At 40.4% G+C, this 26,241-nt stretch overlaps 1 protein-coding gene across 4 annotated transcripts; it reads left to right on the forward strand.

Annotated features, from left to right (window-relative positions):
- The first annotated feature begins 790 nt into the window (after positions 1-790).
- plekhm2 (pleckstrin homology domain containing, family M (with RUN domain) member 2) lies at positions 791-24,739 on the forward strand. Of its 4 annotated transcripts, none has more exons than XM_059333017.1 (20): positions 791-1,578; positions 3,561-3,667; positions 3,930-4,039; positions 4,149-4,248; positions 4,386-4,473; positions 4,569-4,743; positions 6,983-7,042; positions 9,618-9,897; positions 10,701-11,465; positions 11,547-11,616; positions 12,118-12,208; positions 12,546-12,610; positions 16,115-16,203; positions 16,383-16,515; positions 17,054-17,244; positions 17,420-17,485; positions 18,515-18,674; positions 19,774-19,968; positions 20,579-20,695; positions 20,860-24,739. In XM_059333017.1, the coding sequence occupies exons 1-20, from the start codon at positions 1,519-1,521 to the stop codon at positions 20,995-20,997; spliced, it is 3,060 nt and encodes a 1,019-aa protein (XP_059189000.1). In that variant the 5' UTR covers positions 791-1,518; the 3' UTR covers positions 20,998-24,739. The 4 variants fall into 4 exon arrangements, with proteins under 4 accessions (XP_059189000.1, XP_059189002.1, XP_059189001.1 ...); XM_059333018.1 differs by having other exon boundaries at positions 827-1,578; positions 19,789-19,968; XM_059333019.1 differs by lacking the exon at positions 6,983-7,042 and having other exon boundaries at positions 793-1,578.
- The last annotated feature ends 1,502 nt before the right edge of the window (positions 24,740-26,241 follow it).

A 26,241-nucleotide genomic window follows, 5' to 3' on the forward strand; every position in this document is an offset into this window, starting at 1 on the left:
GGTGTGGCCACTGGCACTATGGTTAGATTGATAACTGATGTTTAAAAAATGACATTCATATCACGTTAATACACATAATATTGTGTAAATAACATAGCGTCTCTTTAATAATGTCTACTTAAGATAAGACTTTATTTATTCTGCAGTGGGGACATATAGTCACAGCAGCTCAAGATACAGACGGAGGTTCACAAAGATATACTATCAGAATAAAGAATAAAAATAAGACATACATGCATTATATACACCTTTATGTAGGCACCTCCCAACATTCGCATTTTGAATGTTATTAATTTGTCAAAAAGTTAAAGATGACCTTGACTTCATTTAAATTATATTGGCCAAGATAAATCTGAAATCTGTCCCCTTGACCAAATATATAGTACAGTCACGGAAAAATGATTAGACCAGCCTTGTTTTCTTCCATTTCTTGTTAATTTTAATGCCTGGTACAACTAAAGGTACATTTGTTTAGACAAATATAATGATAACAAAAATAGCTCATAAGAGTTAAATTTAAGAGCTATCTAGCGGTTTTCCATGATTATCTTGATAATGACCAAAATGGCTAGATGTCAGCTCTCATTAAACTCTTATTAGCTATTTTTGTAGTTATCATTATATTTGTCCAAGCAAATGTACCTTTAGTTGTACCAGGCATTAAAATGAACAAGAAATTGAAGAAACAAGGGTGGTCCTATATTTTTTCCCATGACTGTATATGGTATTTTACTATTAGTCACTACATTCAAAACGCAGATTTATTTAGGATTAAGTTAAAATATTGAGTCTTCCACGCACACCGAATTAAGGAGGAAGTTTTGATTATTCAAAGATCAAGTCATATGTTAGTATTCATTGTGTTTTGCACAAAGCAAAGCAAAATAATCTGTTAATTGCCATGCTTCTGAACGGGGTTCAGTCCCTTTGATGCTCCCGGCGTTAATAAGGCGTAAGGAGGCTAATGGTGACGTAAGGCACCGACAGAGCTGAGGAGTTCAGACTGACAACAGTTAGGTCAGTAGCACAAAAAGTAACCCTAGCAACCCGTGACTTTGACGCAATTAGTTTACTTTTATACGCGAAAAGGTTACACTTTAGTTCACAGTAGCTAACCAAAGTGATGAAACGGGGAAATGGTTATAAAATTAAAAGTTACCATACGTTACTCTAAAACTTGCTAGCCACCCCCACCTCGAGTCTTAAAAAAGTCAAGTAGCTCCAGCTAACGCGGAGCTAGGCTAACACTAGCTGGCTAACCGGACCCGTTGACAGAGGTTGACTGATCACGCTGCTCGCTTGGCATTAACATGGTGTTTCTTTTAACTGGCTGTGCTGTCAAATTGAGTGTGTACACTTGCCAGTCGTAGCTTTGTCCTAAGTTAGGCAGCCAACTGCATTGGAGGGCAAAATTATGTTAGCTAGCTAGTTTATGCGGGCGTCGTTAGCTTTAGCAAAACAAGAGCTGAGCTTTGGGAGTCAGCTGACAGCCTGCTGAGAGCAGCCAACACACCAGTGATGGATCAACTGAAAGTGAAGGATCGCATATTGGAGAACATCTCTCTGTCTGTCAAGAAGGTAAGCGCTTTCCTGGTTGCTCGGTACACTTAGATATTGTCACAAAATTTAAGTATTTTCTCATGAATTACTGTAGCTAACGTTAGGTCATCTTTTGTCTGTCAAAGAGGGCAAGTTTCTGGTCGATGGGACATTATGTTACCATCTCTGTCACGGGAGGGCCTTTCTCTTACTTACGATCAAATAACAGACTGTTCCCTACTATTTCTCAATTCACATTTAATGTTTAAGAGTTGTCATGTGGCCTAGTTTCTATTTTTGACAGCGGAAAACAACAGTGGCATCAAGCTCCTGTGTTTGCACACTGCGGCATGTGTTGTAAACACACCTGCAACAATATCAGGGGGACACATTTGCAAGGGTTAACCAGAAGATCTTTGCAATTAATTTCCATTGAGGTTGTGAAATATTTTAAATTTTTTGTCCAGCGGTGCCTGATGTTGTGAAACTGCTTTTCTCATAACCTGACCGACAGCATTGCATCCTCCTTCCTGGTCTTCCTGCATGTTTGCACATTTATTTGAGAAACTACCTAGTTTTAAGTTTTTATTTTGCATGGATTCTCTCAATTGTCTCAGTAATTTCCCATTACTAGTGTATCGGCGTTTAATGCAAAAAAGCTTATTAACCACAATTACCCCGTTTATCTCTTATTGTAAAGACTGCAAAAGTACTGGGGAAAGTGCAAATAACATGGCATGCCTCAAGCCTCCAAGGAGTGTGTAAGTAAAACAAACACTGCTAAGTCATGTGGAGATAGTCACAGGATACAAAGTATCTTTCACTCCCCATCCATCACATTCAATTTTAAATGAAGCATTGACCTTAAGGGTAAAAGTAGCACCTTTGATCATTAAGTACATACACATCAGATGAACTGCAGTCCTTGAAATACACAGTTCTCAAATTTGAGGGGACCAAGTACACTTTGTTGCATTTCCTTAATAACCATATGCCCTGACTGCCTTAAGTCTTCAGCCAACAGACATCACTTGCTATCTTCTTTGGTGAAGCTCGATCAGACCTAACTGCAGTCAGCTCACTCACGGTTTCATGGGTTACCGCCTTCAGCCTGGTCTTAACCATTAAAATTTCAACACAAGAAGTACCTGCAAACTGGAACCACAGCAGCAAAACACATACTTAGTTGGATTTAGGTCACATTCCACTGCTTATTACTAAATTCTTTGGTTGCTCTGACTGTATGCTGCACTGTAGGGTCATTGTCCTGCTGCACTGTCCCGAACCTTGGTTCATGTAGAAAAAAGGCTACAATTATTGCAGTGTTCACTTCATATTGGTGTACACACCAATAAACAACCTTAAAGGGAAACTTTACAGACTTTCACAGGCTTTGTGTCATTGCAGTTTAGCCAGTATATTCAGATGAACACTGTTTTGCCTACTCCCATGTTACCAGTGCCCAGAGCTCACCCCTTATTTGCCGGCAGAAGTCCACCAACTGACCATCCTGTAGTTAGTATTGTATTTAAAATCCAGTGTGTGGAGATTGTCAGAACCAAAACAATGAAATAGCTTGATCATCATGTTAAAAATCCATCACAGCCAAAAAGTGCCAGTTTTGCAAGCTTTTGAAAGTCCTTTAAAAAATTCCCTGGAGAATGACTCAACATGCCAAATGGCTGAGCAGTCACTGATAACACTGGTGTGCCCTGCACAAATGGTAAAATACAGATAAAATTTTAAACTGAAGCTGGATTCAGGATTGGTTTATGCAGCATAAATAATTAAAAAACCTTCCTCTCCAGATCCACGCATCAAAGCCTGACAATGAAACCTAATGAAACCAGCCTAACTGTTCAGAAAATAAACATCTTAATGAGCATTATTTTAAAGCAGAATCCTCTTTCATAACTGTTTAATTACATCTATTGAGAAATAGTAACAACTTTGTAAGTGGAATTGGAGTTAAAATGTCTCTTTTCCCAGCAAAACAGTAGAGAAACCATGTCTCTCTACAGTTGCAGAGTTACTTTGCGGCCTGTGAAGATGAGACTCCAGCTATCCGAAATCATGACCGAGTCCTTCAGCGCCTCTGTGAACACCTGGACCATGCTCTGCTGTACGGGTAAGAAGCTTCCTGCAAGTAGATTGCAAACTGGGAAGAGGAGAGGTGCATGGAGGTGCACTTCGCCCTCCACTTAAGATAGAACACTCTTTTAAAACAATATATTTATCATTCATTATCAGTCATAATTCTTGGTGTGAATGGCCCTTTAATTTCACTATTTCAACAGCTTTTAGACCCACACTACAAAGAATTGATCAATGTTTTGATATTTTAAAGTATATCTCTGTTCTAAAAATATATTTCTTGTGTCATCACTCAGCCTGCAGGACATCTCCTCGGGCTACTGGGTCCTGGTTCTACACTTCACCAGAAGAGAGGCTGTCCGTCAGATAGATGAACTTCAGCACATAGCAACCAACCTCGGTCGAAGTGAGACATGTCAAACACACTAACACATACAGCACTCGGAGGGGTAAAGCATCATTCCTCATTCTGTGGATTATATGATAAATAAAGAATTCTTCTTTTTTCTGTGTAGGCCGTGCATGGTTATACTTGGCACTGAGTGAGAGCTCTCTAGAGAGCTATCTACGCCTCTTCCAGGAGAATCAAGGGTTACTGCAGAAGTATTATTTCAAGTAAGTCTAAAAAATGAGTGGAATAAGTGGAAGTTATATTGCATTTCAGGAATTGTTAGAGTACAAATTAATATGCTCTAAAAGTTATTTTGTGGTCAGTCACTCACATGAAGCAAACTGCTTTTCTTCTCTGCCAGGAACGCACTGGTCTGCAGCCATGACCACCTCACGCTCTTCCTCACGCTGGTGTCCGGCCTGGAGTTCATTCGATTTGATCTGGAGCTGGTGAGCACATTTTTAATTTCAGTATCAGGAGAAATGTAGCTCGTACATTTTTAGCAGGATGTAGGTAATGTTTCTGTTGGCTCCTGCTGGTTCAGGATGTTCCCTATCTGGACGTGGCCCCCTACATGCCAGAATACTACAAACCCCACAACCTTCTGGACTTTGAGGAGAGGCTGCCCAGCTCTGACAGCTTGTCCCTGCACTCCTTCACCTCCCTTACCTCCACCAACCTGGAGTGGGATGACAGTGCTATAGCCCCCTCCAGTGAAGGTAAGCAGTAAGAATGTCCAGATCAGTTTTATTTGCCCCAATGTCGATCTGACTTGTTTTATGACTATATCTACTGATACAGTCTGGTCCAATACCTATATCACCCTACAGGTGCATCTCAATACATTAGAATATCATGGAAAAGTCCATTTCCAGTAGTTCAATTCAAATAGCCCCAACCAGGAATTGAATTCATATATATGGACATACTTTTCAGAGGCCAACATTTCCATATTAAACATGCTTCTTAAAATTGGTCTTTTGTAACATACAATTTTTTTTGAAACACTGAATTTTAAGTCTTGTAAGCCATAATCATTATAATTAGAAGAAATTCAATAAATTAAGACATGAAATGTTTTATTCTGTGCGTAATGTATCTAAATAATGTGTTATTTCGAATTTTTGAATTGAATTAGTGACATAAATAAACTTTTCTATGATATTGTAATTTATTGAGATGCACCTGTACATGTTGATTACATATTAATTTAACACGTTGAAACAACTGCTGTAGCTTTCTAAATTTGCCACACATCATTTGTCACAATCTTTTTAATCCAAATACTGAGGGTCCTGATTCAGAACTATAAAGCTGAAATTATTGATAGTAAATAAAAATTTAGCTCGGAGAGTGACGTCTGTAATTGTGTCGCTCCATTGGAGTTCTTGGGATGACAGAAACACTTGCGGTTGTGTCGTGGTGGTACAGAGCAGTGTTACTTCTTCTTTTACAATCACTGGCTTACAGACACAGAACAGCGGCCAGGTTTTGTTTTGGCCTGTCATCAAGTTACTCATGGAATAAATGTTTAATTGGTGACAACTGATATGATGTGATGCCTGTTACATATGTCATTTTAATGATGGATAGCAGCAGCTAAAATTAGAAGCTGTAAACTGGATGTTTATGCTGCTCTTCTCTAATAAGAGAGCAGATATAACAGAGTCTGTCTATTTTATGCGCCTGGTGGTCAATAACCTGCGCAAGCAAATCATTTTTCACATTTGTGTCTATGGCGTAGTCTCTAACTGAAAATATAAAACAATATTGTGATACATTCCATAATCATAATGTAAAATTATTTTTCATAAATTGAGATTTTGACCAAATTGCCCATCACTAAATTCAATCATTTCTGCATACTAAATGGAAGGAGGAACAGTCTGGAATCTGTCAAACATTGTCCAACATTGATTTTGATGCATTCTTATTTTTCCGTAATACAGCAGCAATAACCACAGAGGAAACCAGAAGAAATGACATGCATTTGCCCTGAAGAGAAAGCATGAGAAGATGGCTAAAATAATAAAATTACGATTTTGATGCCAGAGCTCTAGATTCAAAGTCTGATATAAACGGATGCACGATTTTATGCTGTAATCTCTGGAATCAAAAAAATGTAGTGGACTTAACAGTGGGGACATTTTTGTCTTTAAGGGTCAAAATAAACAACAATAAAAACAGAAAATTAGAGCCAAAATGTAAACCACATGCATTAACACAGCCAGGATGATTGAAACATTCAAATAAATTAAAAACAAATACATATTCTTAGTCAAGCACAAATATTGATCACTAGTGATTGTCTAATTTAAGAAGAGCGACTCATGGTTGGACTAACTGGTTTAATAATCATTTTGACCAGCTTTTAATTCTGAATCTTTATTGGCCAATCAGACTCCTTGCCTGTTGAATTATCCCTTCCAATATCTAGTGTCAGTTCTATGTGCTGCTCTGGGCACTGTGTGGACTCATTGTGATGTGAATGGCAGCCTCTATATTTAGGTTTATGATTTAGTAGGGCCCTGCTGGAATGCAAGTACACACACAGTATGCTTTGGCACAGTTTCGCACAGTGATGTCGAACTGTGCGAACTCATGCTAATGGCATGATGAAGCAGAAGCTGGATTGATCCTTCCAGACTCTTATGACTCACGGACACTAAAGTGCATTTTATCAAAAGGATCACTTGGCGTGCAGAAGCTCGTGGTTACAGAATGTTCTCATTGGGGCGATTGCAGCGCTCACTGAATGCTTTCCCCATCACGCTCCACAAAGCTCTGAGTCAGTTTCCCTGTTTTAGTTTTAGTTCCCACTTTGTCTATTTTACCCCATCAATTCTGTTTTTCACATATACCATATATCATGATATTTTTCTGTTTCTGTGCCATTACCTCAATCTCCTCTCTCCACATCATCTCTCTAATGTTGAATGTTATCCTTCCTTTTTTTAGATTATGATTTCGGTGACATCTTCCCTGTGTTGCAGTCATTGCCAAGTGCAGACTGGGAAGGTGGGACATTGGTCAACCCCTCCCCTTCCTGCCCTTTCATCCCTCCCTCCTATCTGGCATGGCCATCCCGCAGTTTGTGCTTAATGCATGCTGGGTACTCTAGCCAGTTGTTAGACATGTAAATGTGTAAAAAAACAAAACAAAAAAACAACAACTAGCTGGTGCAAAAGACTGCTGATCTGAAGACATGAGAAGAAGCATCAAAAAGAAATGGGTAAAAGTGCTTCTACTTTTAGGAAAAGATTCAGTTGGATATGATGTAGGTTTGGATGTAAAGTTGTGTGGCAATATTGCCAATAATATACATTAAGTTACATTAAGTGACTTTGATCGCTCGATTTGATAAACAATTAATAGGACACCAGTAGCATTATTTATTATCATAAAAAAACAAGCTATGTTTACCTTTTCTTAAACCTGCCCACAAACATAAGCCTTTTTTTTTTTACGATTTTATCCTGATACTTGAGTCATGATAAGATATTATTGCGATTTTAAGCATTTTGCGATAAAATATATTGCGATTTTACTGTTTAACTGCATTTAAAATTAAATTAAATTAAATCAAGAATTGATTTGTCAAATAAGACCAACAAAGTATTCAGTGAATTGAAACTTAACTGAGCGACAAGAATTGCAGCATTTTCTTAAACTTTCCTCAACTTCAAGCTTCACTGCTCTGAATTTTTTTGAATGGAACATAAGAAAAGATACAATTTTGCAGCGATATTTTGACAACTTCCAGACACGACGCACATGGTGCCTAAAGATTCCTTAGATCTTCTTGTTTCATGTGATCTCCATTATATTCCTATAAGTGAGCCCGCTACGGCCTCCGTAAACAAACCAAAAAAGGGTGAAAAATACTCGCCAGCCGTCGGAATGCTAAATATCGATACTTGGCGGCCATGAATAGATATTATGTTATTATAATAATTATAATTATTATTAATATCATTACTGATATTATTGATACTCTATTATTTCCAGTAAGTAGTAAATAAACCAATATACAAGGTTTCATTATACATAATGAGTTGAGTTGCCTGGTAAGTTTGTGAAGAAGCTCAGGTCTTGGGTGGGTACATGGATCTGTCATGTTCTGCATGTGTTGCTCTTCTGGTAAATGATCCTAATGCTCACTCTGCCTTATTATTCACCACAGCAAGATAAATGCCTGGTGTGCTGCCTGGTACTCACCTCGTCCAGCCTGTCTCTGTTACTCTGTGTAATTTGTTTGTCTGGTGTTTGTAATGCCTTCTCTTCCTGTGTGGCACTGGTCTAGGTTCAGTTCAACTGTGGTGTGAGGTAACCGTCAACAAGAGTTGCTTCAGGCCATAGATTGCAAATTCCTTTGTATTGCTACACAAAGATTGTCAATGTTTTACGTTTTGATAAGCACATACCTTAAGGGAATACTTCACCCTTAAAATGACCATTTATATATCAAAAAGTCACAGCGTGTTACCTTTTTCCGTATGTCTCCACAATGACAAAAAGGTAGTAAATCCTTAATGAATTGAAGTAAATTGAGGCCAAAACTACATCTAAACATCTTGAACTCTACCACCAGTTGTGTCAACAGTATATTCTAAGTCTTGTTATTCCAGTTGTATGCTCATTACTTCCCAAGCAAATGTATTTTTTGCCAAAAACGTAATATTTGCCACGTCTCAATTATGTGCAGACGTACTACCCATCTGAACTTGCACAGACTCAAGGATTTGCTCACTAAATAGTAAGATTTTGGCAACATTTATTTGGGAAGCATTGAGCTAATTGAGATAAACAAGATTATAATGCACAAGTTGTGTGAGAGTTTGAAACAGATGTTAAACCTCTCCTCCATTTACTTTAACTCATTAATGATTTACTTAAATTTTATCTGTTTACATATTATCTGCTAACAGTGGAGGCATGCAGCATTTTTCAGAGAATTCAAGGTAACGTGACAGGTAATTGAAAAAAGTATGAAGTACACCCTTAAAAGTATTTAGTGGAAGTTGGTGAATGTTTCAATGTCAAAAGAGGATCTTTAGTAATTTGGTCTAGCTTGTCAGTGCAGTCATGATAAATCAAAAATGCTAATTCCTGCAAATTTTATTTTAATTCCATGTTCATGGCATTTGTATGACGGATCTCTAGCTGCAGAAGTAATGCTTGACTTAGGCCTGTGCCACTGCAAGTAAAGCTGCTGCTCGTGTACCTACTTGATGTCTGCATTGCATTTTGTGCCTCTGACTCTGCCAAAGAACTGCAAAGGACTCTGCAGCCCCTAACCTTTGTTTGTGTGCAATGCTGATGAAGAAATACACAAAGTTTTTGTGAAATTGTCTTGTTGGTCAACTTTCCATTGGTGACGAAAACATAAGCAAAAAAACAATAATTCTGAATGTGTCTTAGCAGTAGAGATAACTCTACTCTTAAATACTTTTTGTTTTAAAACATTCAAATTTCTAAGTTTATCACTCATCTTACTGGCGGCACAGTGACAAAAATGCAGTGTATTTCTTCTCTGCTATATTAAGAACCAAATGGCTGTTCCTTTAACTCTTGGTGTTACTTCTCATGTTAGAAGGAGACCTGACTGACCAGGCCAGCTGCCCGCAGTCCAGCGGCTCTGATCCCCAAACAGTCATCAGCGACACTGTGGTTCTTTCTGCCGGTTCAGTCAAGGTGAAGCTAGCAGCTCATCTTGCCCCGCACAGCCCCACGTTCAGACACAACCCCTTCAACGAGGACTCCGACACCAACACCTCAGCCGATGTCACGCCGGTTCACGTGGCCAGCCGCCACAACAGCATCAACACTGGAGAGGAAACGGAGAGCACCGGCAACGAGCTGGAGGTCATCAGGTAGAGTAGCTTCAGCCTCACATTCTTTCTGCACAGTTAATATTAGGCTACGTTCACGCTGGAGGCCTTGATGTTCAATTCCGATTTTTTGCTCTGATCCGATTTTTTCATTTGGCTGTTCACATTATTTTTTAAATGTGGCCTACAACTAACTCCAATGTGAACCGATCACAGCCCTGAACTGACCCACATGCGCAGAAGAGCAACCTTTTTAACTTTGCATTATAAGAATGGCGTGTCTCCTTTAAGAGGCTGGGTGTGTGTGTGCAGGTCTGTGGAATGAGTGGACGAGCGAAAGAGAGCGAGCGGGTGATAGGCAGCAGGAGACGAGCAGAGAAACAGGTCGGCAGGAAGGAGTAAAAGTGGTCCCTTAAACTGTAAATGTGCAGTTATAAGTTTATAAGCCTGCAGCTTGTCAAGACCAAGTAGAGGCCCGTGCATTGCTTTCTGTTGTTAAAAGTGAAGGGGGTTTACCCACAACACACGTCTCCCTGGGCTTTCTGACCACAGTCGGGGAGCTAGGGTGACATAAAAGTCGGATGAAATGCGACATGACTGTTCAGACTGAGGTCGCATTAGTAAACATCAGATATCTATCTGATTTAGGACCACATATGAAAGTGGCCTGGATCCGATTTAAAAACAAAAAAAAAACGGATTTGTGCTGTTCAGTCATAAAAAAATTGGATCTGAGTCACATACAAGCAAAAAAAATCGGATTTGGGTTACATTTGTCTTCAGTCTGAACATAGCCTAATTGTAGTAAAATGGAGGAAACGCAGCTAACCACTGTGATCTTCCAGGATGGCAAGGCGAAGAAAACCAGCCAAGAAGCGACGAGGGAAGGGCTCCACAGACTCCAGCAGCAGCATCCATAACTCTGTGTCTTCTGAGCACATGGACATGGACAACACCCTCCTGGCTTCGGAGGATGTCGACTCATTAAACGGCACTGTTATTCAGCTGGAAGGAGAGGCAGAGCTGAGGAGAAGCAGAGGGGGATCAGAGGTTGTGGAGGAAGCAGATGAGGACGGAGTAGAAGGCCTACGCCTCCCGGAGATGACAGACACCTCCATGGACACCGTGGGCCAACCCCTCCGTGATGTCATGGACCGGCTCAACGGGGCTCTGGATAAGGAGGAGGCCTGGGAGCACAGAGAGGAGAAAAGCTGTGAAGGCTGTGACCGGAGACCCGAGCCCCCTGCACAGCAGCCCTTTCGAGAGGATTCCGAGGGCGAGCCCCCTGACCCCGCCCCAGGAGAGACGACTCTCTCCCCTCTGGCCACAAGCCACAGCTTCCTGCAGGCCTCTCCTGCGCCCAAAGACTTATGCTGCTTTACCACCAACAGTCCAGGCTCTGCTGCCACGGGTGGTGGCCACTATGACTCTGCAGAGCTTAGCCAGTCACAAACTCTTTCAGGTGGCCTTGAAGATGAAGGAGAGGCAGAAGCGTCAGCAGGACAAGAGTCTGAGATGAAGAGTGGGGAGGAAGACATGGAAGAAGGAGTGGAAGCCACCAAGAACACATTTACTGAGGAAGCAGACATTTCTCATCCTGCAGAGTTTAAGTAAGGAGTTTCTATAGAAAAAAAAGAATTGTGTGTTGTTGTTTATAATGTGTCTAATGTTCTGCATTTTTCATGTTTCAGGGTGGACAACAATCACTTACTACTGCTCATGATTCATGTGTTCAGAGAGAATGAGGAGCAGCTCTACAAGGTGAGGACAGAGAGACTCATTGTTCTTTTTTCATTTTGAAAGAAGTTGCTTTCTCTGGAGAAAATAAGAATGAATCTTATGTCAGTGTTTGTATTGTTTAACTCCTACTTGTTATGACATGGAAGAAGTGGTTTTCAGACTGTTGCTCAGTGGAAGTGTTGCAAGTTTGCCACTTACCTTTTAACAGCTTTTCTCAGGCTGTTGTATTGCATCTATCTGGTATGAGTTGTTTAAAAATCCTTCTTTTTTCACACACAAATAAAAAATGCAGATTGATTAGCCTAAATCATTTAAAGTATCAAGTGAATAAAGATTTCACTGGTTTGGGATTAATGATGAACATAGCAGATGATGGACTACAAAATAAGCCTTTATATTCTATTATATGCTGTACTTATAGCAAAACAGTCAGCTATCCAATTTCCAGAACCCATCTCTAGTGAACAGAACAGTTTGAGAAAGATGAATATGAATGACAGAATTTCTCTTTTGTATTTTCAGATGATAAGAATGAGCACAGGCCATATGGAGGGGGACCTGCAGCCCCTTTACCTGCTGCTGACCGACTGTTACATCTACCTGCTTAGGAAGGGTAAGCTGTTAAAAACCCTGCATGGCCTGCCTTTATTACCAGTACAAGTTGGGGCATACTGATATCTTTACTGGGAGTCGCAATAGATTTTTCTCACATGAGATACTGGCATTATTCTCTGACTGTGCAAACCAATGGCGACCATCTCTAACGCTAAGAGGTTTTTTTTTTTAAAGATCCCTGCAGACCTGAAGTTTTCTACGACTGTAATTTTCCCATAACATCTACGCAATGTTGTAGGGACTTGGGAACACATTTCATATGGTTATGCTATAGTCCAGAAATACTATATAATAACATGTACACTACTCACAACATGTTTTGTTTTCCTCCACAGGTGCGGCAGAGAAGCCCTACACGGTAGAAGAAGCTGTTTCTTATAATGAGCTGGACTATCTTTCAGTGAGTGTCCTGCACAACATGGTTTGATATTTTGTCTCATTTGTCCATGGCTTGGGCGGCTGTTATTGTATTCTATTGAATGAATCCTTTAATGTTGTCTTCTTTTGGTCGTCTAATGTCACATTTCCACTGCATGGTACGTCACTTAACTGGTTCTTTTTTTTGGTTTTCCATTTTTTCCCCCTTTTCCATTGCGATAAGTACCTGGTACATTTGTTGTTACAATTGGTGGAATGTAACTAAGTACATTTACTCAAGTGCTGTACTTAAGTACACCTTTGAGGTTCTTGTACTTTACTTGTGTATTTCCATTTTTTGTAACTTTATACTTCTTTATACTTCTTCTTTATACTCCACTATATTTTGAGGCAAATCTTGTACTTTTTACTCCGTTACATTTAGCTGACAGCTTTAGTTATTTTTCAGGTTGAGATTTAGCATAAAAAACATGATCAATTAAAAGTGATTAGACTTTTTTTAAATTAAACTTCATAGCAGTATATTAAGTAGATAAAATTAGTCATATCTTTACAAATAATAAAACACTGCTTACATACATGCATCAATACAAATAATCTAATAATATATTTAACAATCTGAGTGGGTCAATTCTGCATAATGACTACTTTTACTTTTGATACTTCAAGTACATTTTCATGCTGATACTTTTGTACTTTTACTTAAGTTTTGAATGCAGGACTTTTACTTGTAGAGTATGGAGTATTTTTGCAGTGTGGTATTAGTACTTTTACTTAAGTAAGGGATCTGAATACTTCTTCCACCACCGTTACCACCTCATTCATGGTTTGAAACAAGCTGAGTGGATACTAGAAGGTGGAGTTAAAATAGTGCAGATCGGCACAGAACATCCTGAACAAACCCGAACTACGATCAATAGTTTTTTTTTATCCACTCAACCCAGATTTTTTAAAATTCAGTGTGCAAAACTACGGCATACATCATGTACACTATGCTGTACAATTGACGCAGTGCAGATGTTCATGTGTTTGGTTCCTGATGAAAGGATTGAAGAGGTTGAGCCGAACCATGCAATGGAAATAAGGGTTCTTTGAGTGTTCCTTGATGTTTGTTGTCTCCAACTGTCTCATCATGGTTGATTCTGCAGTCTGCACGGTGCACAGTGTGAACCATGTAGAATTAATTATGAGATATTTTTGAATCATGGAGACTCGAGCATGAAATGACAGCTAGTAAATGGAGCATGAACTTAGCTTATAATAATAATAATAATCCATTTTATTTATAAGCGCCTTTCAAAACACCCAAGGTCACTTTACAAAAAAGCATAAAATAATTTCAAAACAGTGGCAACAAAATAAAACATCGAACAGAATTGAGATGGTGAGTGGGTGACTAGGTGGTGTACGCTTGTCTGAACAGATGAGTTTTGAGTCTGGATTTGAAAAGTGGCAAAGAGTCAATGGTGCGGAGGTCAGGAGGGAGATTGTTCCAGAGCCGGGGAGCAGAGCGGCTGAAGGCTCTACTGCCCATGGTGACGAGGCGGGCAGGAGGGACAGAGAGCTGGAGGGTGGAGGAGGAGCGGAGTGAGCGGGCAGGAGTGGAGACGTGGAGGAGGTCCGAGATGTATGGTGGAGCCAGGTTGTGAAGCGCTTTGAAGGTGATGAGGAGTATTTTGAAGTTGATCCGGTGTTTTATTGGAAGCCAGTGGAGTTCTTGCAGGATGGGGGTGATGTGATGAATGGTGGGAGTCCGGGTTATGATGCATGCGGCAGAGTTCTGGAGGAGCTGCAGTTTCTGGAGGGTTTTGTTGGGGACACCAAAGAGCAGGGAGTTGCAGTAGTCAATCCGGGAGGTGACAAGACTGTGGACGAGGATGGCAGTGGTGTGTGGAGTGAGAGAGGGACGGAGACGAGAGATGTTGCGTAGGTGGAAGTATGCAGACCGGGTTAAGTTATTGATGTGTGAGTGAAAAGAGAGAGTACTGTCGAGGATGACACCCAGACTCTTAGTCTGAGGGGAGGGAGGGACGATGGAGTTGTTGATGGAGATGGGGGAGCTGTTAGATTTGGAGAGGGTGGAAGAGGTGCCTACCAGGAGGACTTCAGTTTTAGAGCTGTTAAGTTTGAGGAAGTTGGATGAGAACCAAGAATGAATTTCTTGAAGACAGAGGGTAAGGGAGGTCGGTGGAAGGGATGAGGAGGGTTTGGTAGAGAGGTAGAGCTGGGTGTCATCTGCGCAGCAGTGGAAAAGTATGTTATGTTTGCGGAAAATCTGACCGAGAGGGAGTAAGTAGATAATGAAGAGGAGGGGCCCCAGGACAGATCCCTGGGGCACACCGGCAGGAACAGGGAAAGTGTGGGACTTGTGGGATTTCAGTTGGATGAATTGTGTGCGGCAGGAAAGGTAGGAAGTGAACCAGGCGAGGGGTGTGTGTGTAATGCCTATGGATGAAAGTCTGTCCAGGAGGGTGTTGTGTGAGATGGTGTCAAAAGCGGCTGTGAGATCAAGAAGGATGAGTATGGAGAGTAAACCAGAATCAGAGGCTATTAGAAGGTCATTTGTGATTTTGAGGAGTGCTGTTTCGGTGCTGTGGAGGGGACGGAAACTGGCTTGGTGTCTGATATGAAGCTACCTTCAGACTGCAGGCAAATGTGACCCAAATCTGATTTCTTGCTCATATGTGACTCAGATCCGACCTTTTTATGACAGTCTGAACAGCATCACTCCCATTTTTTTCAAATGGGATCCAGGCCACTTTCATATGTGGTCCTAAATCGGATACATATCTGATGTTCTCTTTCATAGCATTCGTTTCGTGTCTCACTATGGGGAACACCTCCTGCGTGACCTCGTCAGAAGCTTAATAACATTACGCCAGCCCTAAATGGCTGGCAAGGGTGACGTCTATGTCTGGAGGGGATGGGACCCTCCTCCTATATAATAGGCTGACATAGCGTCAGTCGTCATTCAAAAACCTCTTCTCGCTTCTCACAGAAGCCTTTTCGACAACTGTCAACAGCTAAACTAAGCTAAACTGTCCAGAGACTGAGCGCAAGTCGCGTGACTCTGGCTCCCCGACTGTGGTCAGAAAGCCCAGAGACGTGTTTTCCTCCAGGGTTAACCCCCTTCACTTTAACAACAGAAAGCAATGCACAGGAGCTCAACTTGGTCTTGATAGCTGCATACTTTATTACCTTATAACTGTGACTTGCACTGCACATTTACTGCTTAAGTGACCACCTTTCATCCTTTCTCCACTCATCTCCTGCTGAATATCACCCGCTGCTCGTCCACTCACTCCACACACACGCTGCCTCTTAAAGGAGATACGCCATTCTTATAACGCTAAGTTAAAAATGTTGCTCTTCTGCGCATGCTGGTCAGTTTGGGACCATGAGCGGTTCACACTGGAGTCTATGTGAACAGCCAAACGAAAAAATCGTATCTGAGCAAAAAATATGAATTGAGCATCAAGGCCTGCAGTATGAACGTAGCCTAAGTTCTTCTTCTGTTTTCCTTTAGGTGGGCCTAGACCAACAGACAGTGACGGTGGTTTGCACCAACAGACGGAGAAAATTCCTGTTGGACACAGCTGACTCCTCTCTGACTCTGTGAGTGTACCTGTCTATCCCTGCTGCATGTTTCTTGATACTGTCCTTGTGTCTTTGCACAAAAATCTCAGCTGCTCGTGTGTATATCTGTGGTCTTACGTGGGCCACACAGGACAAATCAGTGGATGATTGTTAGTCTTTCCTCTGACTTTGTCCAATCCATCCTTCTTTACTTTCAGGTGGTTCTTGTCTGTTCTCAAGTCAGCCATGGTGAAGGGTTGTCGTGAGCCTCCGTACCCCGCTGTGCTGACTGACGCTACCATGGAGAAACTGGCTCTCACTAAGTTTGTCTCTCAGGAATCTCACTGTGAGGTACAGACATGTTAAACTTCACAGAAACGTTATTAACTCTTTACTACAGGTCTGGTCTGATACACATGTAGCTAGTCAACTTTTAATTATCAGACAAAATAACATACATTTGTCTTAACCAGGACATTCAAGTTTTCCAGCTTTCGACTGTACTAGAAACAAGAAAAAGAAAGGGAGCTTTTTGGGAAAATCAGTGACAAAAGTAATTAGTTATCAAGAATAGGTACAAATAAAAATTGGTTAATGTGTATTTCTATAGATATAGAAATTGCTTAGTAATGCAGTGCAGACTTTTTTGGATTGCATCATCATGCAATAAACACAGTTATGTAAATGTGAAGTTAACCATGCAAAACACTGTTATGGTGTCTAGCTTCTCATTCTCTTGTAAGGTAAATGGATCATTTGTAGCCTTTGCATTTATATGAGCTAATGTTGATGATTTTACTTTTACTTTTTTTTTTTTTTTTTGACCACTTTCCTATTCTTTTGGCTGACCTCTAGAGCAGTGGTTAATAGTACTTTCTTGTTTCTCCAGGTATATGAAGTGTCTATCCAACTGTATTCACTGGTCCACTGGGAGGATCCTATGGACATGGCTTTGTCACCCCAGGGTGGCCCACCAACATCTGGACAACCATTCAGCACCAAGGAGGGGACCCTGCAGTACCGGGCTGGAACCACCTACCTGGGTAAAGAGCTGTGGAAAAGCTGCTACCTCGTCCTCAGGTAGGGGCCGGTCGCACACATCAGTTTTATTTTCAGATGGTATCAAGCAGGTTATTTGAGAAAAGATCATTACAGACTAACGCCTTAGAATGTATTACGTAGTATATTATATGAAAACATGTTATGTTTATGTAAGCTTCTGATTAGGTGAATCTAAAAAGTTATTCTCTTGCAGCAAAGGGATTCTGTACCTGTATGCAGAAAGAACTGATGTGACACCTGTGCTGTCAGTCACTATGGGGTAAGCATGCACAACACATTTACATTTACATTTATTCATTTAGCAGACGCTTTTATCCAAAGCGACTTACGGAAAAAAGGGAAGCAATCAAGGTATAGTGCAATAAGAGCCATTAGTGCAGTAATAAGTGCTACTGACGATTCTTTAAGGAGTAGAATTGTCGTGTGGTGCTAGGAGAGAAGGCCCTGCTCTAGTAGGAACTGGTAGTGCGTTCCACCAACGGGGAACAACAAACGCAAAGAGTTTGGATTGCCTTGAACGAACAGTTGGCAGAGCCAGGCGCCGTTCATTGGAAAGAGCAACAGTTGTGAGGTAGCATATGCCTGTATCAGGCCGTTCAGGTAGGTGAGTGCAGTACTGGAGACAACTTTGTATGCAAGCATTAGAGATTTGAATTTGATGCAGGCTACAAAAGGTAGCCAGAGCAGCGGTGTGACATGTGACCTTTTTGGCTGGTTGTAGACCAGGCGTGGTGCCGCGAACTGGATAATCTGAAGGTGTTTCACTGTGCAGGCTGGCAAGCCCGTCATGAGGGCATTACAGTAGTCAAGTCTTGAGATTACAACAGCTTGTGTCAGGAGTTGAGTGGCATGTTGAGTTAGGTAAGATCTGATTTTTCTGATGTTGTAAAGTGCAAAGCGGCATGACCGGGCAACTGAGGCGACATAACTGGAGAAGGTGAGTTGGTGATCAGTCATCAGCCCTAAGTTTCTCACCGACCTGGTGGGGGCAAGACACAGGGAGTCAATTTTGATGTTGATGTCATGGTGTATTGTAGGTTTAGCAGGGAGGACCAGCAGTTCAGTTCTTGAGAGGTTCAGCTGGAGGTGATGTGCCTTCATCCATGTGGCGATTTCTCAGAGGCAACCACAGTACCAGTACAATACCAGTACTATAGAGCTGAAGCAGCAAAATGGATTTCAGCCATTATCTATTTTATAACTTCAGTGCTTTTCCTACTGGCAGTAAACAACACTCTAAGAAGACAACGTTTACTGATATACTTTATTGCTCTTTGTGCTCCAACAGAGGAGAGCACTGTGGAGGCTGCCGACGCTCAAACAGCACAGAGCGTCCCCACGCCTTCCAGGTCATCCTGACAGAGCGCCCTCCACTGGAGCTCAGCGCCAACAATGAGCAAGATATGGCCGACTGGATGCAGCTGCTCTGCCAGTCCGTCTCCAAAGGGGTAACGAGTTGTTTAGTGCATACAGCAAGTGTTCCCCATTAGGGTTGCAAAGGGGTGGAAAATTTCCGGTAAATTTCCAGAAACTTTCCATGGGGAGTGTCATATCCAAACATAAATATAAACATTTTGTCATAAGCACACTCCCATGCAAAAAATTACAATTAAAGAAACATTTCAACAGATTTATTTGTAAGGAAAACTTTTTCAAGTTTTTATTATTTTATTAAACAATCAATTCTAATTCAATGTTCTAATTCAATTCCATTGAACAACAAAATCATGAATGTTGAGTTAAATATTAATCATCCCCCAACCCTACCCATTCAAAAATAAAGTAAATGCACAGTTCATGTGGGGGGTGGGGCCTCAATGGGGGGCGTGGCCTCAGTAGCCTACAATAAGCAGTGTGCTATGTACATGTGATTGGGAATAGCAGATATTCAAGTGTACTTGCATGAAATCTGGTTGTTTATGCTAAATTATAACTATATTTTCCCCAACTATATTTAATTTCTCTGTTAAGGGCCAACCTTCAATTTAGTAAATTCCCGGTTTATTCCCATAAATTCCCATGGAAAGATTCCAACTTTGAAAATTCCCTGAATTTTGCAACCCTGCTCACCATGCACTCTTACATTTCTTAAGCATGTCATTCCCTCTTTCCTATTTTTCTGTCCCACTATCTAAATCAAGAAGAAATGTAAATCTGAATTAGGACAAACACAGCACTTGTTTGTGATAATATCACACAATGCATGTGCATAAATGCTCCTTGTAGCACCCTATAATGTAATAATTTCTCATTCTTAACTCTATCGAAAATGTAATGAAACCCAATAATGTAATAACTTCACCAATAATGTAACAAAATATATAATAGAGTTAAGTGCACATTTTATTACATTTTCAGGAAATGATTACATTATAGGGTGCTACACTCCTTAACAAATACTCAGTGTTGGAATGCACAGTTCTAGCTGTATAGGCTGTTTAAGTCCCTGAAAAAGTTCCCTAGGACTATGTAGCAACATCTGCTGATGTTCATAATATGCAAGAGGCATCCACGTTTTTATATACATATGCTATAATTAAACTGCAGCTGCCTTACCTGCAGGTCATCCCTCAGGGTGTGGCCCCCACTCCATGTATCCCAAGTTGCCTGGTGATGACAGACAGGAAGATGCTTACTTGCCATCAGGACTGTCAGACGAGCTTCTTCCGTTCGCTGGGCAGCGTCGATATCTGTGATGTCACCGCTGTCAGCGTGGAGGCCGACAAGGAGTACTGCGTCATTGTGAGTCTCCATCTGTTAAACTCATCTTCATGCAATCAATTAGGCTAATTACTTTCTGCATTCATGTGTGACACAAATGCTACACAGTTTTGATGTTTTAATGATGGAATGAAGTTCCCCTCAGTTTTTAAGAATGGGCCTTTGCTCAGTTTATGAACTGTTTTTAACACTGAAAGATTATTCGTCCAGATGTTAAGATAAGTGCTGAATTAATGAAGTGCGTGCGTGCGTGCGTGCGTGCGTGCGTGCGTGCGTGCGTGCTTGCTTGCTTGCGTGCGTGCGTGCGTGTGTTAGGGCATTAATGCACACAACCAGCATCCATTGCTGTTCACACATTGAAGAAATGTCAGAATGACAACGCACATGCTTTATGGATGGGTGACGTCATAACTATGACAATACTAAGAAACACACGATGATAACAATATTAACAGAAACCAGCAGGCTTTCCTACAGAGACCATGTGAAGGGAAGTCATGCATTAGTTACAACTATAGACATTAGGTTTCCTAATTCAGTAATAACGTGATGGTATCGGTGTATAGCACTGGTACAATTCTCTTGGGTTTAGGAGATTTAATGTAAACCTTCACACATTCACCCTCTGTAGGAGTTTACGGCAGATCGGACTCAGTTCCTTCCTCCCTGGGTTTTGTACTTCAGTGGCCGTGAAGAAAGAGATCGACTGCTGGAGGTGTTGGACAACACATGGAAGGCCATTTTCCAGGTGGGAAGATTAACTGTTTTTCTCAGTGGTTTCAAGGGGGAAAAAAGTAATATTTCAAGATTTGCACTCCCAAAAATATTAGTGTTCAAGGTGTTAAATTCAAGAACTTCTGCCACAGGCTGTCCATCTGGCTAAACCCTGATATTTATCCTCTCTACATGCAGGTTGACCTTCCCCACAGGGAAGTGCTGGATCCGTCGGTGCAGAAGCGCTGTGGTGAGGCCCTCGCACTGATGAATAGTGCCTGGCAGAGGGCAGACAGTCTGGCCCGAGGCAGAGCACAGCGGGAACCCTGGTGCTGACAGACACACACATGCACAGATCAGTGGGAAGCCACTCAGATATAGTTCCAGGATAGATGGATGTTACTCCGGCATACAGCCTGTGTTTACTGAGTTGAAAAACTGAAAATGAAACGTAGTTATCGGTTGTTTCACTACAGGATGAACCTCAGATTCACTGATATGTTGCTGTCAGAGACACTTCCTGCAGAAGTAGCGATGCATTCGGCAGATCACATCACAGTGATGCACAAGCAAAGACATTCTCACTCAAAATTAAATAAATAACCAGAATGATACCACAGATTTCATGTGATCCTAGTGATAATCACTATTATTCATTTATTAGAGAAATAGCAGCAATGCAGAACAAATACACTGAATGAAGTAAAAGTCTGGGATCACATGGTGTGATATTTTGTACTCTCCGTGTGGTGCTGGTGGATAATTGTAGAACGCGCATACAGTAGTTATGTGTCATGGGAAGACTTCATCTTCAATACATAGTGCATTCAAATCTATCGTGCTGAATGTTGTCCACAAAATAAACATCAAGTCGAGCTTTGACTTTGAAATGTTGACAAGACTGAAAAAGATGAAACACATACAGTATTTAGTACGATGAGGAAGCTGAGTGGGGAGGAAGAAAATGATCCATTACCAGCAGCTTCTCTGCACAGTAAAATAAGAGAATTGTTAATGTTTTCTTAAAAAAAAATGAATCTGTGATATATATGTCAAGTAAGCCATATATAAAGGGGGCAGTTAATGCTTGTTTGCAACGTGGTAAATTCACACTTCTTGCCTTGCACACACAGAAATAACGCCCTCTGATCGCACAAAAGATAAGAGTCACTCCTTGCTCGGTAACAGTTAAAAGATGCTCTGCTGAACTTGACTATGGTGCAGTTAGAGCAGGTGTACATCGCTGTACAGTATCAACGCATAATCAGCTTTGGTGTGGCTAAGGGCACATACCTCTACACTGAATTATTGTCACATTTTACGTTGGCTTGAGAGAATGAGGATCTCAATATGACAAATATCTGGATATGTAACAGTTGCACTGTTATCTGACATGCTCGTGTCGTCTATCTGAGATCTCGTTTTACCAATTTTAACAGATAAAAAAATCAGGAAATGCAACAGACTTGCCTTTTATCTCCACTGTAGAGACGAGTGGAGGCTTCCATGCAGAACTTGCACGTTGTTTTTGCTGTTAGTCCTTTTTTATTGGAACCAGTTTGTGTTAATACCATAACATGTGCTTTTGTATTTCCATTGTAGAGAAACGGGGAACAACTGTTACTAAATTATTCAATTGAGAGGTGATTTTTTAAAACGTATACTTTCCCTTTTAGTGTGGGCAAGTATCGAGTAAGAGTCTGTTTGATGAATCTGTTATTGACTGAAAGCTACAAGTCGTCTTGGTTTATTGCTTTTATTTTGCACTAGTGGTTGGTGGCATCGTACTGTACAGTTGAATACAGATGTGTACTGATAATACAGATGTGTGAATTCAAACATCCCTTTCTGCACTAGGCATTTAGTGGTGTAATTTTGAGGTTTATAGAACCCTTTAATATCCTTTTAACTTAGCAAGTGTAGCATCTGTTTTAGCAGATTAGTGCTTTTCAATAGTCTGTAATAGCATTCAATATTAAAGCTTTACTTGGAGAAAGAAGACCCTACAAATTACAGTCTGAGGGTAGTAGGGCATGTGTTAAAATATGTCCTTAGCATTAACACTGATTCGAGTACCACTGCTATGTCAATGACAGTGTGTGACTGCTCTTATTACAACACTGAGATTGTTTGTTTTGCAATGACAATGTCGCCTTTTGGACAACCTTGACTGAACTGGAGGAAACGGCCGATTCGCTAAAATTAAATGAAGAAGCACTATTTTCCCGTTTTGTAGTTGCCTTAAACTGTGGAATTTGGCTGATTGTGTTGGATCACTAAAACAATCATTTTTAGGTTTATGTTGTGGTTTTTAGTTTCTTTTGAAAGACATGTCAGAAATGTGCTGTATGTTGGGCTGGGTATCCAACCTGTATACCACTCTACTCTTCAAGTGCAGATATAATGGGGACATAAAGGACTGGATGCTTGCTCATTGGGCCCCAATGAGCAAGAACACTTTTGTTTTTGGGATTCATCATGTTTCCTTATTTTTGCCCCTTAGGTCAGAGAAAGTTTTGTCCAGAATAGGGATGGGAATAATTAATTGATGATAGATTCATGGTCGTTAAGAATTTGGTCGATCAGTAATCACTGAACTGAAACACGGCCGAGCGTTCAGTTCTGCGGTATGTGAAAGCCAATGAGCTGAGAATTAAGTTGGATAAAGCTACAGTTTGCAAACTAAAAGTTGCAATAACAATTATAAAACACACAGAAATAAAGGAGTATTAATTTGAGTAAAACTAGCTTATTGTATCAAACCTTGCTAGCATGAATTACTAGGTTTAATTTTATCCAAAACTTATTTAAACACAAAACACAGTTTAATATGCAAGATTACTGTGAAAACTAACCTCATGCCTCTTCAGGGGCTAAAACATAAAACATTGAACTCCTTGCCGTTATCTTTACAGTATCATCTTAGTTGAGTTAGTTTTACGTTTGACAGGTTCAAGTCTCTTTTCGTCTTTTCAAAATAAAAGTATCCGTTATCAAAACAGGCTTTTGCATAGTACTGTATGGATATCTTTTATTTTGCCCGTGTATGCATGTTTTTATACATACCGGATTATGTATAAACACATAGCCATTAATCCATCCATTACACTTCTGTTGAAGTTCACATTTTTTGTGGCATGTGTCCAATTTTTGGTTATATTTAGCAAAGTATGTTTGTGAAAAAATACCTTCTGTAATTTTTTTCCAAAACAGGAATAGGCACCAGTATCAGAAACCTTTAAATGATACCCAGCCCTATACATATATCACTTATGTATGTTTGTGCAAAAGTCTTTCTCAGTCGCACTGTGTTGCTTTCATGTCTGCATTAATCAGTGCTATAAGCCTTTATAAGTGCCACTTGGTCTCATTTATGTTCTTTTTTATAAATAAATCTAATCTCAGGTGAAAAAGGTACGTCACATCCGAAACCTTAACGCTCACCGTGTTTTGTTTTTTTTAATTGCTGCTGTTTTGTCTAATTCAGTATTTTTTAAATACTTATTTTTTCTATTTTGGTTTGATGCAGCATTATGAAGTTATTTTGCGCACACAGACAAGGCTGCAAAGTAATATTACATGTTGGAGAAGGTTTTCTGTAAAAGTCCTTTAATAATTCAGTGGGTTCCAAAATAGGATTGGTTGGATGTCAGAATTGTCCCCCCGGTGGATTACTTAAGGACTTTCTGACCAGGGAGAGTACACTCGGAGTAGTTGGACTTACTTGAAATGTTTGTTGGAGTATCAATAAAGAATTAACTGCAGAGAGTTGCGGCCTGTGAAGTGTATTTAAGTCGGAAGTTAGTCTTTTGAATGTGGGACATTGCTGGCCAATGATGGATGACATCAAAGCGCTTATTGATTTTGTTCATAATGTATACTGCATGTAATATTTGTATGAAGTTCAGCTGTTTTATTTTATTGTAAATAGAGCACTAATCAAATATAACATACTGTACACTCACACATAAAGACGTGCATGTCTGGAAGGTTTTATACTGTTCATAATGGTAATGAATGTACAAATAAACCTTTGTGATGGGACGGCGTAACTGAATAAACTGAAATGAAACCTTGACTCCTGTGTTACATTTGCTATATGTGTGTTTTTGACTTCTACATGTCTGTTACAGGACAAACCAGTGAAATCCCATGCATTCAAAAAACAAGGACAGTCATGTTAAAGCAGGGACAGAAGACTTACAGGTAAGAGAGCACAGCTGGGTGTTAGGGATACCACAGACTGGTGCCCATGACTCTTTAATTACCCACTTAAATCCCTGACTTTAGCGCAATAAAGTCACTGAGTGAAGCTCTTTTTCTAGTTTATGACACTGGTTTGAAGCCAAAAGTCCCCACACTGCATATTTAACCAGTACCCCCTGTAACTTAGTTAAGCTAAGAGAGCTGGGAAGCATCGTTCTCTAACCAAAAAGAGCAAATTATATATTGTCAGATAAGCCTTGTCCATTGCTGTATGCTGTGCTCTTTTAGAGATATAATTTCAGTTTCTTTTTTTTCACCACTAGAGGTCACAAGTGAAGTTCCTTTTAAATTGCTACTACCAAGAATGTGGTCTGTCTAGGGTTATGATAGTGTAAATTGTGTGTTAGTAATAAGTAACTTAAAAACTTAACCTTTTTATAGAGACTTATTTTTAAATTTAACATTATAAAATAGCAGGTTTGAATCCGGCCTGCGGCTCTTCTGTGTGGAGTTTGCATGTTCTCACAATCTCAGCTGGGTTCGGATAAGCAGTTAAAGAATATGAATGAATGGATGGATGATTAAAACTACATAAGGTAATGTTTGGTGTGTGGCTGTGTTCCTTGTTCCAAGGTTCCTTAGCTCCACTTAAAAGTATAAAAACATGTCTTTCATGTCTCAAAACAACTAGACGTATGCTGTATATTTTGTTGGGGTACTAACATTATCCTCCTTGTTTAATGTTAAAGGTAATGGTATGTTTTATGGCATGGGCAGTCTGTGGCCTGGAGGTTAGAGAATCGGGCTTGTAACCAGAAGTTTAAATTCCAGGTCTTATAGGTGCCTGAGTTGCCCTTGAGCAAGGCATCTAACACCCACATCTCCCCGGGTGCAGTACTGTGCTACCTGCTGCTCCTCAGCTTGGTGTGTTCATTGGTGTGTGTATAGGATGGGTTAAAGGAGGACAAATTCATTACTCGCTGTTTGGCTGTGTGTGCAAAAACGATCTTAATCTTAATCTTCATGAAATGGCATCATATCCTCTCTGTGGCTGTTGGTAGAGCTGTGGTGGTAGATGCAAATGCAAACCTACTGAGCTGATGTTGGGTTGATTAGTTTTAGCCATGAGCAGTGAGATTGGTTAGGGTTAGGGGAATAGTCAGAGTAGGGCAGATCTAGAATCTACCCGTTGTCATAAATCGACTTCTCTAGTTTCAGTCACATTTTTATTTCATCATATTTTTACCAGTTATAATCCCATGGTTTGTTTGTTTTGATGAGGACACTCCTGGAGATAACCTAGCCAGGAGAAACTAACTGCAGTGACGCTAATGATGGTGTAGGCAACAACAACAGTGTGCTTCCAACTTTGTG

Source organism: Centropristis striata, chromosome 5 (assembly GCF_030273125.1).
Source record: "Centropristis striata isolate RG_2023a ecotype Rhode Island chromosome 5, C.striata_1.0, whole genome shotgun sequence".
Classification (NCBI taxonomy): domain Eukaryota; kingdom Metazoa; phylum Chordata; class Actinopteri; order Perciformes; family Serranidae; genus Centropristis; species Centropristis striata.

What these genes read in the sequence shown, in the direction of transcription:
- plekhm2 (XM_059333017.1), top strand. Translation starts at nt 1,519, where the DNA reads ATGGATCAACTGAAAGTGAAGGATCGCATATTGGAGAACATCTCTCTG. An exon ending in TCTCTCTGTCTGTCAAGAAG is followed by an intron (nt 1,579 to 3,560) that starts GTAAGCGCTTTC and finishes GTCTCTCTACAG; the next exon opens with TTGCAGAGTTACTTTGCGGC. An exon ending in AGCTGCTACCTCGTCCTCAG is followed by an intron (nt 17,245 to 17,419) that starts GTAGGGGCCGGT and finishes ATTCTCTTGCAG; the next exon opens with CAAAGGGATTCTGTACCTGT.